Source organism: Eretmochelys imbricata, chromosome 2, assembly GCF_965152235.1.
Source record: "Eretmochelys imbricata isolate rEreImb1 chromosome 2, rEreImb1.hap1, whole genome shotgun sequence".
Classification (NCBI taxonomy): Eukaryota; Metazoa; Chordata; order Testudines; family Cheloniidae; genus Eretmochelys; species Eretmochelys imbricata.
In genome coordinates, this window is record NC_135573.1 from 230,180,659 (window position 1) to 230,197,324 (window position 16,666).

At 40.2% G+C, this 16,666-nt stretch overlaps 1 protein-coding gene across 5 annotated transcripts in view; it reads left to right on the forward strand.

Moving 5' to 3' along the window:
* The window catches only part of CACNB2 (calcium voltage-gated channel auxiliary subunit beta 2), a 410,678-nt gene that overhangs the window by 376,464 nt on the left and 17,548 nt on the right, over positions 1-16,666 (forward strand). For all 5 annotated transcript variants that reach the window (XM_077809441.1, XM_077809443.1, XM_077809442.1 and 2 more), the window contains 2 exons: positions 12,366-12,517; positions 13,558-13,653. In XM_077809441.1, the coding sequence (XP_077665567.1) occupies positions 12,366-12,517; positions 13,558-13,653 (248 nt within the window). The remainder of the gene's footprint in view (positions 1-12,365; positions 12,518-13,557; positions 13,654-16,666) is intronic.

Sequence of the window (16,666 nt, forward strand, 5' to 3'; positions counted from 1 at the left end):
AGTGTGGAGGAAAAAGCTGCCTGATTGAATGATTGGAATGCGGAGAAGACAAAGAGCTGGACTTGGGGTTGTTGGGTGGAAGACCGAGACAAGGAGCCAACGGAGTGGGGAAGAGACTAGGGCTGGAGGATAGGGGAGGAAGATGGAAGCTCTAACTCAGATCTGAGGTATGGTCTGAGACTGGGAGCCAAGGAAGAAAATGATGAGGGGACTCAGAGCCTCTGGATTGGGTTGTGGGGGGAGGGGGGCAATGAGATTAGATGATGAGCCAGGGGAGGAGACTGGGACTGGTTGGGCAAGGACACTGGGAAGGGGAGATGGGTCTGAGTGAGAAATCTAGAGGAGTGAGACTGACTTGGTGGACAAGGAGAGTGGGACTGGGATGAGAACCCTGTGGAGTGGAGACTGGGGCTGCTTAGATGAGAATAGGAGAATGCAAGCAAGGAGCCCAGTTTGGGGAAAAGATGGGACTGGGACAGATTGAAGGGATCTGGGAAGAAGGGTTTAAGTTTGGAGGAATGGGCAGAAGAGCCATGCCCACTAGAACACACTACCCTCCGAGGCCTGGAATAGGACCCAAGATTCCTGAGTCTCACCACCCATCTGATGGCACACACTGACAACATATGTCTCATTCCCCTCTAAAGTGTTTGTCCACCTAGAGGATAACAAGCTGCTACAGCTATCACTTACTCTGTTCTCTCAAGTGGCAGAGATACGTGCGTGAACCTAAGGTTCCAACCCTGATGATGATGCCACATGATGGAATTTCTGTTTTTTTCAGTTTGCTTAAAATAATAAACCTAGGAAACTGCACAGAGATTTTATATTAAAAGAACATTATTAAGGTTGCAAAGTCAAGCACTCAAAAGTTAGGAAATGCCAGAGTTAAGGTTGTGCATGCAATTTAAATTTAGCTTCCTTGGTCGTTCTGCTGACGCTTGGTACTGCTGCAATTGTAATAGCAGAACTGCATCAGTCACTGAATCCATTCTTGATCTCCTTTCTATGGCAGGGCTACAATTATTTGTATTTGGTCATTCTGCGGATATAAAGAGATTACTTTCACTAGACTTAATTGCAATGAAATTTGATTTTTTTAATTAAAACAGCAGCATTTTAAAATTTTAATTTCCTATATTTTTAATCATGATAAACAGCTGTATATGTAGAATTACAAACAGTATATTAAGGGGTGAATTTTCAAAACAGCAGACCCATTTTAACAGGTTCAGTTTGCACCAACAAAATGTGTAGCCAGACCTGGCTCCTGAAACTCAATTAAGGACATAATTTGCATCTGTCAAACTGCCCTATGGGAATATATCAAGTAGTTAGATGGAGAAGGGACTCTGATTTGTGCCCAAATTAACATTTAGGGTATAAATTGCACCTACACCAAGTCCTCTGAAATTGTACCACTAATTTTAATATAAATATTACTCAATTACATCATGGAATCAGCCACCAAAATAAGCTCAGAGAACCTGCTTCAATATGGGCAGGAGCGACCCTTTGACCACACACCCTTAGTTGTCTTCTACAACCCCACACTGGAACCCTTACAGGGTATCATTAAACATTTACAAGCCATACTTGCAGACATATCTCCATTGCTATGATGATCAATGCTCCCCACAACACACTTTCCAAGATCCCTGGATCCTACACATGCCTATAACAACAGGTGGTATACCTCATCCGGGGCACTAAATGCCCCAACAACAATTATGTGGCTGAAATGAGACAACCACTATACTCTCAAATGAACTCACACATAAAAATGATAAGACAAAAACACCTTATCACACACGAGCAAACACTTTTCCCCAAACAAGCACTCCATATCTGACCTCTCAGTCCCCATTCTCAAAGGAAACCTGCACAACCCCTTCCAAAGATGAGAGTTACAGTTTAAATTCATAACTTTGTAAGACACTAAAAATCATGGACTCAATAAAGACACTGTATTTATAGCTCACTACAACAACCTATAACACACTAGCCCTCTTTTGTCCTATGACTGCCAAGATTTTAACTGCCCGTTTCACCTTGAATGGTCTCTTACAACAAGTGAACTCCTTATGCAAAACCAGTGGCTCTCAACCTTTCCCGACTACTGTACCCATTTCGGGAGGCTGATTTGTCTTGTGTACCCCCAAGTTTCACCTCACTTAAAAACTACTTGCTTACAAAATCAGACATAAAAATACAAAAGTGTCACAGCACACTAGAACTGAAAAAGTGCTTAGTTCTTCATTTTTACCATATAGTTATAAAATAAATCAATTGGAATATAAATATTGTACTTAATTTCAGTGTATAGTATATAGAGCAGTATAAACAAGTCATTGTCTGTATGAAATTTTAGTTTGTACTGACTTCACTAGTGCTTTTTATGTAGCCTATTGTAAAAATTAGGCAAATATCTGGATGAGTTGATGTACCCCCTCGTTGAGAACCACTGTGCTAAATAATCTGATCTGTCTTGTATTTAGCTGTGACACTCTGAGTACCTTTCCCAGACTTCAGAGTAGCAGCCGTGTTAGTCTGTATCCGCAAAAAGAAAAGGAGTACTTGTGGCACCTTAAAGACTAAGACATTTATTTGAGCATAAGCTTTCGTGAGCTCACAAAAGCTTATGCTCAAATAAATTTGTTAGTCTCTAAGGTGCCACAAGTACTCCTGTTCTTTTTCCCAGACTTGAAGAAGAGCTCTGTGTAAGCTCGTGCCCTTGTATCTTTCACCAACAGAAGCTGGTCCAATAAAAGATATTACCTCATCCACCTTATTATTCAATTAGTCACATTGTTTTTTCCTTCCTGAAAAACATCAATCTTACCATAAAGATTTACTTTACTGTCTCTTAAAAGGAAAGAAAAATATCAATAAAGAGGGGAAAAGCTGCTATACTTGCAATCTCAATAAAAATCTGTTTCCACTGGGGAAATAAATCAGCCTTTTGTAAGAATGATTTTCACCAGACCACTGAGTATAGGGCTGCACAGCAGTTAAGTGTATAGTAGAAGTATATTAGCTTTGCTATGAGACCAATAGCAGATTTAACATGTTGAGCAGAGAGAACCAAGCTCCCCACTCCCTCCAAATAGAACATGTGGAGTAAAGAACTGCATTTGAGGGATTACAAAGATGTTCATTTTAGACCTCATATTGTTCAGTCTTCCTTGGAAACTGCCTGAGTAAGGGGTATGTAAAAATAAAGATTTGAGGATTTGTCTTGTTTGAAACCAAAGTGACAGCTAAAAATCTCTGTTTCTGAGTATTTTAATGCTAACTAATCTATCCAAGAATGTTAGCAAAATACTAACTAGTGCCAACATTTATGCAAAATGATACAAAGGGAAAAATAAAGTTTTACTCAGCTCTTGTGTGAAAGCTTGCTTTTGTGTGTTAAAACAGCTGCATACAGAAGGGAAATATTTGCTTGCCAGTAATTTCTATATGTTTATGTGAAATGCCAATAGTTAGTCAAATTTATACTAAAACGAAGGGGCAGTTCATTTGCTAATTGCTTGAAATACCTAAAAACAAGTTTATCTTTTTGAAAAAAATACTCTTCACACAAAGGAGGTAAAGTACATGGTAAAAACTCACCAATATGAAATTCATTCCAAAATTGGCATATACATGGCTATTTGATTCTACATGTGTATATGACATCTGCAGAAGCTGCTGAGTTAGCTTTGCATTTTTTGCTGCTTTTCTTTGTTAGTATTAAGCACCCAAACCTTTTTGTTGGTTGTTCCTATGTATGTGACATTTCTAGCTGCTCTTGTTATAACCTTATCTCATGCTGTATACTTTGTACAAGAACCTGATTGTCTTGGCTTTTTCCATTCTTTGCTTCATTAATGCCCTCCCTTTCCAGATGTTTTGGGTATGTATATAAGCTTGCAAATTATGTTTCCTGCTGTTTTTGTGTTCTACATTTTAGTGTGCCTCACAAAGCCACTGTCTGTTTCCAATAACTGGTATTATAATGATATACAGAAGTCTTAGCTGTATTATGCACTGATTTTTTTCTTGGAGATGTCATTTTCTTTATTTATTTTAAAATGTTAAAAATAAAGTGGAGGGTGACAAGTGAACTATAAGGGTTAGATTTTCAAATGTAGGTGTCTAAATTGTATGTACAAGATCTGCATACACTAGTTCAAACCAGAGAATGTTCATGTAAAAATACAGTTCTGAATATGATTAATTGATCGTACATATGATCGTGAACCCATTTATCTGATTTGTAACAGCCTGCCTGTGGTTATATGCACACAATTTGCATATATAATTTAAGTGCCTAACTTTGAAAATTTGACCCTAGGAACTTTATAGAATTCCTTGGTATTTTGCTAGTATCCTGTAGATAGTATTCTAAAGAGTGAAACATAAATGCTTATAGAAGCATAAAATGAAACTGTTATGGATAGTTAGTCCAAAATTCAACCATCATTTTTCTGAATCTATATGCAAAGCCAACAGAATGATTTGAACAGTCATATCCATTAAATTCTTCGCTATTATGCTATTGGAAGAAGATGTTAGCGTGGTATTCAATGTGTTTAATAATTTAATTATGACCTCTTTATATGGTTTCTGTTCCAAAATAAATACTTCACTGCTCTTAAAATAAATGTAAACCAAAATGAAAAAGGAATGTTGGATGTCCAACACACTCACAAAGCTCTTTGGCTTAGCTATTGAGTGCATGTAATAGGGACTGGGAAACAGGATTTAGGGCTTGTCTATACTTGAAACACTACAGCAGCACAGCTGCAGCTGCACCACTGTAGGGCTTCAGTGTAGACACTGCCTACACCAACGTGAAGGATTCTCCTCTTGGCAAGGAGCAGTAGCTAGATGAACAGAAAACATTTCTCAACCTAGTGCTGCCTACGTGGGGACTTAGGTCAGTTTAACTATGCCACTCAGCGGTGTGGATTTTTCACATCCCTGAGTGGCATAGTTAAGCTGACCTAATTCTCTAGTGTAGACCAGATTTGAGACAGAAAATATATTTTGGTTTCAAGCTACCAAAGTTTTCTTATCGTCCAGAGAAAAAAACATGGCTTTAAAGGTAGGAAAATATCTTGACCATCTCCTTTTAAATTAAGACTTTTTGAAGATACTGGCCAGACCCTAAGTAGTAGCCAAGAAACTCTCTACATAACTCAGATTTTGAGGGCGCTCTCCCAATCCTGGGGCTGCCTTAAGCCAGAAGAATGCTCTTACCTGTAGCAGTTTTCCCAAGGAGCCAATCTGGCAGCCAGCAATTGCTGAGGTATAACAAAGCCCTGGCCACACCCCTGGAGAGGTGGGATAGCTTAGAGATCTCTGAGGCCTGGGATCTCTAAATTTCTAGCCCCCACTCAACATCAGAATACTCAAGTCTTCCATTAAGCTGCACCAAACACAGCTCAGGATCAGGATCTGTGTATAACTGTTACTTGTGTGCACACATTAAAGTTGTGTGTTGAACCCTAACTCACCCATATTCTGACTTCTGAGTATTTAACTCTACAGATTTAATAACATCATTATTTTGAATATAATTTCATGGTTTTTTTTTTTTCCAAGAAAAAGTGGAGGTGGTTGGACAAGAATAAATGTCCCCAATTCAGTAAGTTACAGATACCAGGCAGCATCATATCACCCAACTTTCTGTTAGCACTAGAGGCCAAGTCTATATTCATGTAGCAATCTTTTTACACCTAAAAGAGGTATGGTGATACCATACCTTTTTATTTTAAACATCAGTAATTTTAAAACAACAAATCAAATTTTTTTTCATTTAAGTTATATATTTTAGGTTTCAGTGAGATCTATGTATCAAGCTACATTTGAAGGAAAATCTGATCAAAGTTTTACAATTATGAATATTCCTATTTGGCCAGTTGGAAAAATACATACATGACTATAACAACACATGCATTACATTACACCTTTCTAAATGCCCACTGCAGTAGTTACACTATATAGCTGGACAAGTTTTCAGTTTAGTTGTTTTAGAGCCAGATTCTGCTACCTTTACTCATGTTGAACCTCACTCAGTGGGACTGTTTGTGGAATAAGGTATAACGGGAGGTGAGTAAGGATATCACCATCTGGCCTGTAATGAATACTTTACAAAAATGTCTTCACTTTCCTTACTGCTTCTCGGTAACATGCTTGATCATTGTATTTAAACAATAAAGTTTGTGTTTTAGCCACTTAAATACTGTAATGATATGGTACAAGTACTTTCAAAGTCATGACTATTTACAGTAAACAAGTAGCCACTTATTTAGGTGCCTAGATATGGATTTCTGAGCCTAATTTTAGGTGTCCATGTTTCTATATTAATCCATTGTTTCCAGAATTTGCTAAACTACACTATTAACATTCACTTGGGTTCAAACTAGGAAGTCTCATCCAAAGTGGATTTTTGTTATTTTGTTTAAAAAAAAACAAAGGGGGAAAGGTAGGTATGTCCTTGTGCGACTTACCATTTTTAAATGAATATTTGCTGGTGATTAATACATATTGTTCACTGAACCCTTTGTATTCTGATATTACACCAATTATGGTGGTTGAATTTCTGTGGCAGAAGTTATTTGATTATAAACAGGACTTGATTTTATAGTTACATTTTATGCAGAACGCCCAAAATATACTGTTAGTTTTAAATTTATAGATATTTCAGTTATATTTGACTGTTTAAAAAATCATTTTAATAGGACAATCTTAGTAAAATTTACTGTCTCTTAAACTGGTTTACTGTTTAGTCTGTACACATGTTGAACAAAATGGTCATCCCTCCCCCTTTTTCCTGTATAGGTCGCTACTCTTCTCAATAAATGCTAAAGACCTATCTGGCTTCAAGACTAAGCTTGATAAGTTTATGGAGGAGATGATATGATGGGATAGGCTAATTTTGGCAATTAATTGGTCTTCGACTATTAGGGGTAGATATGCCCAATGGCCTGTGATGGGATGTTAGATGGGGTGGGATCTGAGTTACTACAGAGAATTCTTTCCTGGGTGTCTGGCTGGTGAGTCTTGCCCACCTGCTCAGGGTTTAGCTGATCGCCATATTTGGGGTCGGGAAGGAATTTTCCTCCAGGGCAGATTGGCAGAGGCCCTGAGGGTTTTTCGCCTTCCTCTGCAGCGTGGGGCACGGGTCACTTGCTGGAGGATTCTCTGCACCTTCCAGTCTTTAAACCATGAGTTGAGGACTTCAATAGCTCAGACATAAGTTGGGGGTTTGTTGCAGGAGTGGGTGGGTGAGATTCTGTGGCCTGTGTTGTGCAGGAGATCAGACTAGATGATCATAATGGTCCCTTCTGACCTTAAAATCTATGATTCTATGATTTTACCATTTTGGTGCAGCAACCTTTTTTCTAAGCCACACTATTGGCTAGGCCTGGTTTGATTGTGGTCTTTCCCCAATAGAATGCTAGCTTTTATTTTTTTTCATAATTCATTAGAAACCAGTGGCCTTGATTCTCTCTGTTATACTGTTGTAAATCAAGGAGTAACTTGTTTGAAATCAGTGTGGTTACACGGTGTAAAACCTGTGTGAGAACAGAATCGGGCTTCCAGTATCTCCTCTCTTTCTGAGTCAATTTGAAAAATATTATTGTCAAAAGTCACTAGTATGAGATGTTACTGATCATTCTAACATGACATTTATGCTTGTGCATAAGTTATGAGACTGTTCATACTGTTTTCTCTGCAGTATAAACAGCATTTGTAAGATCAGTGGCTGGCTGTTTTTTTCCAGAAGAATAGGGCTGATTTGATTGTATAGCTGATGAAGTTAGGATAGTAACTTAAAGACCTGATGCTTCTAAAAGAGGGTATGTTAATATCAGCAGAAGACAAAAATGATAATAGTTAAAGATACGTCAACAGTTAGTAAGCCAGAAAATATAAATAAATGGCTGCAAGAGAAAGGTCAAATAGAGTCTGGTATTTGGATGTTGGATGATTTATGGTTGGTTAGTGTAAATTGACATTTAAATGTGCACACACCAGTACGGTCAATGTAGCCCTATTCCGTCTGTCATCGGTTAATTCTTGGAAACACATGCCATCCTTAGTTGTTGCTGCTGAAAATCAAAATACTTTGCTTCATCTAAACAAAACAGCTTTAGGTTTGTAATTCAATATTCATGGTCCAGATCTTGCAGAGTGGTAAGATCGCTCAGGGTATGTTTGCACTGCAGCTGGGAAGTTAATTCTGTGCTCAGGTAGACATACACATGCTAGCTTTGCTGGACTTAGCACTCTACAAATAGCAGTGTGGCTACAGCTGCTCAAGCTAGCTGCCTGATACATACCCAGTGATTGGGTGAGATTGTATTTAGGAAGCTAACCTGAGCAGCCTCCCTTTCCACCGTGGCCACACCTTTATTTTTAGCATAATAGCTTGAGCCAAACTAATGCGTGTAAGTCTACCCGAGCTGGGACTTACACCTCCCAGCTGCTATGTAGACGTACCCTTTATGCCCACTCCCTTTCCAGAGGAGCCTGAAAGCTGCTCTTGCCATCCACAGAAGGATCCTCCTGAAACATAGTGCCAGTGTAGCAACTTCTGTGTCAACCCCCGTTCATAGTGCAAGTGTAGGTGGTATTACTGGGACTTCCTTACATCCCCAAAATACTCTTGGCAGCTGTATTGGCCTCTTGGGGCTGTTAGCAGCCCGAGTAATTTAGTGCAGACTTCAAGGACTTATTCAGACTTACAGGAATGCAGTGGTTACCTTTGCACACCTCCTCCATATCTGAGCCCATACATTTAAACTGTCTTTAATAATTCCTTTTTTTCCCTATTACTTTTGCTGGATTTTCTACTTTGTGTCAATATATAAAAAAAATGGCTCAAAGGTTTTGATTACCTTTTTTGAAGTAGAGGTAAGGCTTATTAAATAAAAAGAGAGAGAGACAAAAGTCTCTCATGCTGGAGTTAAGGCTATATGCACAAGTATATAACCTCACATATTGTGGCTTTGAAATCCCTTAGTTAAAAGCTAAGGCCAAAATTTTTAGATATGGATTCTTAAACATAGGAATTTAAATCTATTTTAGACACACAAATAACTAGCCTGATGTTCAGAGGTGTTGAGCAAATGCAGATCTTATTGGCTTAAGGGGGAGCACAGAACCTCTGAAAATAATGCCAATTGCATAGATATCTACATCGATACTTAGGTGTCTAGTTGTCAGTACTCACCTGAAAATTTTGGCCCAAGTGATATCAAGAGTTACAGAGCACCCACACTCATAAGAAAACAGCAGCCATAATGTTCAGACTGTGAAATCAGCAAAGCCTCAGGTCTTGGTTCCAAAATGTTATGATTTCAGAAATTTCCTTTATAGACTTCCAGGACTAATTTAATTTCTCTTTTGGGAGAGATCATTCTAGCTCCAAGGACACTGGTCAGATCCTCAACTGGTATAAATCTTCATGCAGACAAAGGGTCTAAACCAGTTTGCACTAGCCAGGGTCCTAGCCTACTATCTTCTTGAAGCATTTTCCCTTTTGAGCATCATTATTTACTAAGTAGCTAGGGAAGCCTTAACTTCATTCCACTGTGTGATTGCTTTTCTCATAATCAGAAACCTGCTTTGAAACCTTTGTTTTTGAAACAGTTTGAGTTTAGAATGAAGCGGATGTCAGAAAATCTTTGATATCTTCACTCTTTGAAATAAGTTGTAAGAAGATGGCATGTGGTGGCAAAGGAAGTTTCCATTATTCTAGCGCTAAAGTCAATGTGATTCCTTTCAGACATATTGATTATGCTGCTCTCAAGGTCATGTGGCCTTCACTTAATAGTTGTGTCTTTTCTGAGTGCTTGTAAATTTTTCTTTTAGGACACTGTCCCTTTTCATATTTCAAACGATGAAATCTGATTCTGATGGAATCTTGAAAAGAATAGAAATATTACATCATACAAAAGGTCTAATATATTGGCAGGTGCAAGTAGTAATTTCTTATAATATAATTCTTTCTGAACATGCTGGTTGACACCAAGAAATATTTTGGGGGGATCTGGAATTAGCATATGACTCTTCAGCTAGTCTGAGGGTTTCAGGTCAGGTTGGTTTTGTCTCTTATATGGTACTTTTCCACTTGTTCAACTGCCCTTGAGCTGTACTATATTTGATAGTAATTATGTCACAATTTTGTTGTTTTATCACTTTTTTGGTGTTGCTGATAAACATATAGCCATGAACAGATGAATTCCATGCATCAGCTGAACTACAATACTCATGTATGTTGGATTTAGCAGCTCCCTGTTGCCATTATAGATTGTGGGCTGTACTAGTTACCACTGAAATGCTCTGCATCTGTTCCACACGTTTGAAGGATGATTCCATTTTCCCACCCCAACATCTGTGTCGTTCTCTCAAACAAAGCTCTTCTACTGCAGCTTTGCACAGGAGACCACACATTTTACTTTGATTAATTTGTTGAGTTCCTAGAGAAGTGAAGGACTATCCTGTTCCACAGTGATAACGCTGTAACGCTGATAAACTAGTTACAGTCTTAAAAACCAGCAAGTGTGGTATGGTCTGAGCTGTCACCTGCTGCCTCACACTTTACCTTTCGGCCTGACGAGTGAAGTCTTGGATCTTCTCCTTGGATAGAAAGGCTTTAACTGAGCAGTGATTAGCTGGGGTATTATGTACTTTGGTTGGCTGCTGGAAACAAATTGGGATTTTTGGTAACTTATGAACCCTAGGTTTCAGAGTAACAGCTGTGTTAGTCTGTATTCGCAAAAAGGAGTACTTTAGCTCACGAAAGCTTATGCTCAAATAAATTGGTTAGTCTCTAAGGTGCCACAAGTACTCCTTTTCTTTTTATGAACCCTAGTGACTCTAAGAGTGACACATTGATCTTTTGTCACCCTCCAAAGTAATGCCATTCACCACAGAATTATCCAAGTAGAGGAATGTGTGTGCTCCTAGCCCATTCAGGCTGGCTACATTTCCCAAAGCATTTAGTGACAACTCATGCTGCTAACCCAGCTCAAAAGGCAAACACAAAATTGATAACATAACACTATATTTTAGTGTTTGGATAGTCCCTTTGTGTGCATGTCAGCATCCACTAGTTTCTTACCCTTTTGGATTTAGCTTATTCTAGTTAGTTATCTTAAATAGTGGTGTGGAATGAGCACAGAACTAGAATCCCATTCCCATTTGAGTTATGATCTTGGCTCCAACATTGACTTCATCCGTAGGTTAAGCAAATCATTTAACCTCTGACTCAGTTTCCCTGTCTGTGAAATAGGGAAAATAATTAGAACTTGGCAGAGAAAAGTTATCTTCTTAGAAGATTTCACTATTTTGAAATTAGGGGTTTTTTTTTCAAAAAAATTTGAAATTCTCCATGGAGAGGGATGGAGGCCCAGCTCTGGAGCAGTCCTCCTAGGAGCTGCCTTGGAATCATGGACCTGTGAAGCCCTTGGTCCCTAGAAGCCTGTATATGGGCGAACTGGCAAGAACCAGACAGGTTTCTGTCGGAAACCTGTTTGTTTTCTCAGGAACTGCATTGAAATAAACTATTTCCATGGAATGTTCTGATTTTGATGAATCGACAAATTCCAATGAAAAACTGTTTTGTCATATATTTTTCTGACCAGATCTGATAATAATCCTTATCTACCTCAAAGGTTATTGGGAGGATTATTAGCATTATTTTGAATTTTTTGTTTTCAAAGTACTTTACAAATATTGACCAATATTTTCAGATCTAGTGCCATATTACGTATAGGGCCCAATTTTGAGAGATGGTAAGCATTGATAACTTATGTTGAAGCAAATAGAAATTATGGGTGCTTAGTACCTTAGTACCTTATGAAAAACAAGTCTCTTTCAGGTGCCTCACTATAAATTTAATTGTGTAGCTTCAGGCACTCAGGTTTGAAAATTATGGTCATTAAATATAATTAGAGTCTGCGCTGCAATAACTTACAAATAAGGAATCTACTGAGTTACTGTAGTAAAATTGAGGGATTCATATTTCAAACAGGAGATCATAATGCTGCATACACCTCTTTGCTATACACACATGGATTTGATCTTAGAAGAAGGTGTTAAAAACTGCATATTAGTAGTATACAAAAGCATGAAGGTGAGACTGGTAAAGAGTATGACCTTCAGAGAACATAAACTGTAGGCGGAATGTTCTTGCTAAAGATATGTTTGCTTCAGTAGAATGCCAGTGACATTAACAATTAACAGCTCCTGCCAATCTACTCATATGTTGTGGGAGCTGCATGCCAATCTACCTCATTTTTACATTTGTTAGAATTAATTTCTGTTAAATATTTTCATAACTCTAATTTTCTACTTATCTGCAGCTGAAGTTCAGAGTGAAATTGAACGGATATTTGAATTAGCAAGGACATTGCAGCTGGTAGTACTTGATGCTGATACCATTAATCATCCAGCTCAACTAAGTAAAACTTCTCTGGCTCCCATTATTGTATATGTAAAGATTTCTTCTCCCAAGGTAACTATCTTACTGCGCTTAATTCTGTTTCAATCCACTCATTCTTTGAGACCTGTGCCACAGGTACAAAGAGACACAGGTTCTGAACTGGGTGTCATTGAAGATCAATGAATTGCACTTTTGAATTATTTCCCTTTGGATGGGAAGATACCATTAAAAGGATATAATCTCAATCAGTGGGTTACAAAATCACTTTTTTGCAAAAGAGAGATAGCTGTAGTTCTAGTGGTTACTTAAGTTAGAACTAAGGGAAACAGTTCTCTTGTTTATTAGTATTTATGTAATGTTGCTTTACAGAGTGTCAACAGTTTGTTAGAAGCTTTGCAGAAATATGAGCTAAGGTCCTTGTCCCAAAAACTTTATAATCCAAGTAGACAGTATAGAAATGAAGATAAGGGAGGAGATGTTCTGAGCAGCAGGACAACTGATCAGTACAGTTCAGCACACACAGTATTTAGTTCTGTAATTTTTGTTCAGTTTATTCTTAAGATGTTCAGTCATTTAATTGACCACCATTTCGCTGTGTGGGGATGCCTACATTTATAGTCTTCTTGGAACAAGTACATCCTGAAGAGATGTTGGAAGGAGAAAGTTGAGGCCTGGTAAAGTGGGTCTGGAAGAGCATTCTCAAGAGTCTCATTGCAAATGGTTACATGGAAGAAGGCACACATGAGAACAGGAGGACCAGAAGGTGTCAGTTAGTTCAACTTGGGCAGAAAAAGAGAGAGAAAGGGAATAAAGAGAATGAGAGCAGAGAGGTAGGCAGGAGCGAGGTTGTGCAGGGCCTAAATGGCAAGGCATAAAGGCTCTTAAAGCCAGTGAATGAGACATTATTTGATATGTTAAAAATTACACAAGAGAGTTACTTTTTTGAAGAGTACACAAATACATTGGGCCTAATCCTGCTAACAGTCAAGTCCTTGGCAAATCTCCCATTGAATGGAACGGTTTGGTCCTATTCCCACTATCTGACTACTTCTTGCTTCTGAATTCTTTCTTTTCCCACCCACTATGTATTTTAACTGTCTTATTTTCCACAGGTTTTACAGAGGCTAATAAAATCTCGAGGGAAATCTCAGGCTAAACACCTTAATGTTCAAATGGTGGCAGCTGATAAACTGGCTCAGTGTCCTCCAGTGAGTTACTGTTGATGCATTACTGATGTGGAAATGTAGACTCCTGTTCAAAGTGACTAGTCTGTCCTTTGTTTCCAAGTAATAGGTTAATTGTGTAACATTTGTTGGTGCTTGCCACTGTTTGTTCATATTTCACTTGTCATTTTGCACAAAACTCCATTTGAGATCTCTGCATGGCGTAATGGTCAAATATATTTCTTTTTCAGCAATATGATTAATCCTGGAGATATATACGTACTGAGCCACCAATATTTTTACATCATCCATAGCTGAGGAACTAAATTACTTCAGTAACTCTTTATAGGTTATTGATCCAAAACTGAACTGATTTGGTTTATGACCAAAAGTTGCCTCTGGCAGTGTTCCCTCTAATTTTTCCCACACATGTTTGGAATGAATTTTGTCATGTGCACTGATATCGAGGTGATGTGTGACACATCCCCTTCATATTGCTGTACATAACAAAATTCTTGTGGTGGGGTTGGAGACGAGGGGTTCAGCGTGTGGGAGAGGGCTCAGGGCTGGGGCAGAGGGTTGCGGTGCAGGGGTGTGAGAGTTCCAGCTGGTGGTGCGGGCTCTGGGGTGGGGCCGGGAATGAGGGGCTCAGGGGTGGGGCACAGGGTTGGGGGATGGGCTGTGGCTGGGGATGAGGGGCTTGGGGTGCAGGCTGCCCCAGGGCTATGGTGGGGAGAGAGGACTCCCCCCCAGCTCTCTCTCCCCACAGCAGCACCTGGGCTGGGGGCCGGGGGGAGAGGCAGGTTGGGAGCCACAGCCAGTTGGGGGCTGGGCTGAGTTGCGGCCGGTGGAGGGGCACCCCTCCCCTGGCCATGGCAGGTTGGGGGACAGGCTAAGTTGGGACCAGGGCCAGGGCTGGGTTCAGGCCGCCCCTCACCCGGCCATAGAATCATAGAATCATAGAATATCAGGGTTGGAAGGGACCTCAGGAGGTCATCTAGTCCAACCCCCTGCTCAAAGCAGGACCAATCCCCAATTAAATCATCCCAGCCAGGGCTTTGTCAAACCTGACCTTAAAAACTTCTAAGGAAGGAGATTCTACCACCTCCCTAGGTAACGCATTCAAGTGTTTCACCACCCTCCTAGTGAAAAAGTTTTTCCTAATATCCAACCTAAACCTCCCCCACTGCAACTTGAGACCATTACTCCTTGTCCTGTCATCTTCTACCACTGAAAATAGTCTAGAACCATCCTCTTTGGAACCACCTCTCAGGTAGTTGAAAGCAGCTATCAAATCCCCCCTCATTCTTCTCTTCTGCAGACTAAACAATCCCTGTTCCCTCAGCCTCTCCTCATAAGTCATGTGTTCCAGACCCCTAATCATTTTTGTTGCCCTTCGCTGGACTCTCTCCAATTTTTCCACATCCTTCTTGTAGTGTGGGGCCCAAAACTGGGCACAGTACTCCAGATGAGGCCTCACCAATGTCAAATAGAGGGGAACGATCACGTCCCTCGATCTGCTGGCTATGCCCCTACTTATACATTCCAAAATGCCATTGGCCTTCTTGGCAACAAGGGCACACTGCTGACTCATATCCAGCTTCACTGTCACCCCTAGGTCCTTTTCCGCAGAACTGCTGCCTAGCCATTCGGTCCCTAGTCTGTAGCGGTGCATTGGATTCTTCCGTCCTAAGTGCAGGACCCTGCACTTATCCTAGTTGAACCTCATCAGATTTCTTTTGGCCCAATCCTCCAATTTGTCTAGGTCCCTCTGTATTCTATCCCTGCCTGCCACTGTATCTACCAATCCTCCTAGTTTAGTATCATCTGCAAATTTGCTGAGAGTGCAATCCACACCATCCTCCAGATCATTTATGAAGATATTGAACAAAACCGGCCCCAGGACCGACCCCTGGGGCACTCCACTTGATACTGGCTGCCATCCAGACATAGAGCCATTGATCACTACCCGTTGAGCCCGACAATCTAGCCAACTTTCTACGCACCTTATAGTGCATTCATCCAGCCCATACTTCTTTAACTTGCTGACAAGAATACTGTGGGAGACCGTGTCAAAAGCTTTGCTAAAGTCAAGAAACAATACATCCACTGCTTTCCCTTCATCCACAGAACCAGTAATCTCATCATAGAAGGCGATTAGATTAGTCAGGCATGACCTTCCCTTGGTGAATCCATGCTGACTGTTCCTGATCACTTTCCTCTCATGTAAGTGCTTCAGGATTGATTCCTTGAGGACCTGCTCCATGATTTTTCCAGGGACTGAGGTGAGGCTGACTGGTCTGTAGTTCCCAGGATCCTCCTTCTTCCCTTTTTTAAAGATGGGCACTACATTAGCCTTTTTCCAGTCGTCCGGGACTTCCCCCGATCGCCATGAGTTTTCAAAGATAATGGCCAATGGCTCTGCAATCACAGCCGCCAACTCCTTTAGCACTCTCGGATGCAATGCATCCGGCTCCATGGACTTGTGCATGTCCAGCTTTTCTAAATAGTCCCTAACCACTTCTTTCTCCACAGAGGGCTGGCCACGTACTCCCCATGCTGTGTTGCCCAGCGCGGCAGTCTGGGAGCTGACTTGTTCGTGAAGACAGAGGCAAAAAAAGCATTGAGTACATTAGCTTTTTCCACATCCTCTGTCACTAGGTTGCCTCCCTCATTCGGTAAGGGGCCCACACTTTCCTTGGCTTTCTTCTTGTTGCTAGCATACCTGAAGAAACCCTTCTTGTTACTCTAAACATCTCTTGCTAGCTGCAGCTCCAGGTGCGATTTGGCCCTCCTGATTTCATTCCTACATGCCTGAGCAACATTTTTATACCCTTCCCTGGTCATTTGTCCAATCTTCCACATCTTGTAAGCTTCTTTTTTATGTTTAAGATCCTCAAGGATTTCACTGTTAAGATAAGCTGGTCGCCTGCCGTATTTACTATTCTTTCAACACATCGGGATGGTTTGTCCCTGTAACCTCAATAGGGATTCTTTGAAATACAGCCAGCTCTCCTGGACTCCTTTCCCTCTCATATTATTGCCCCAGGGGATCCTA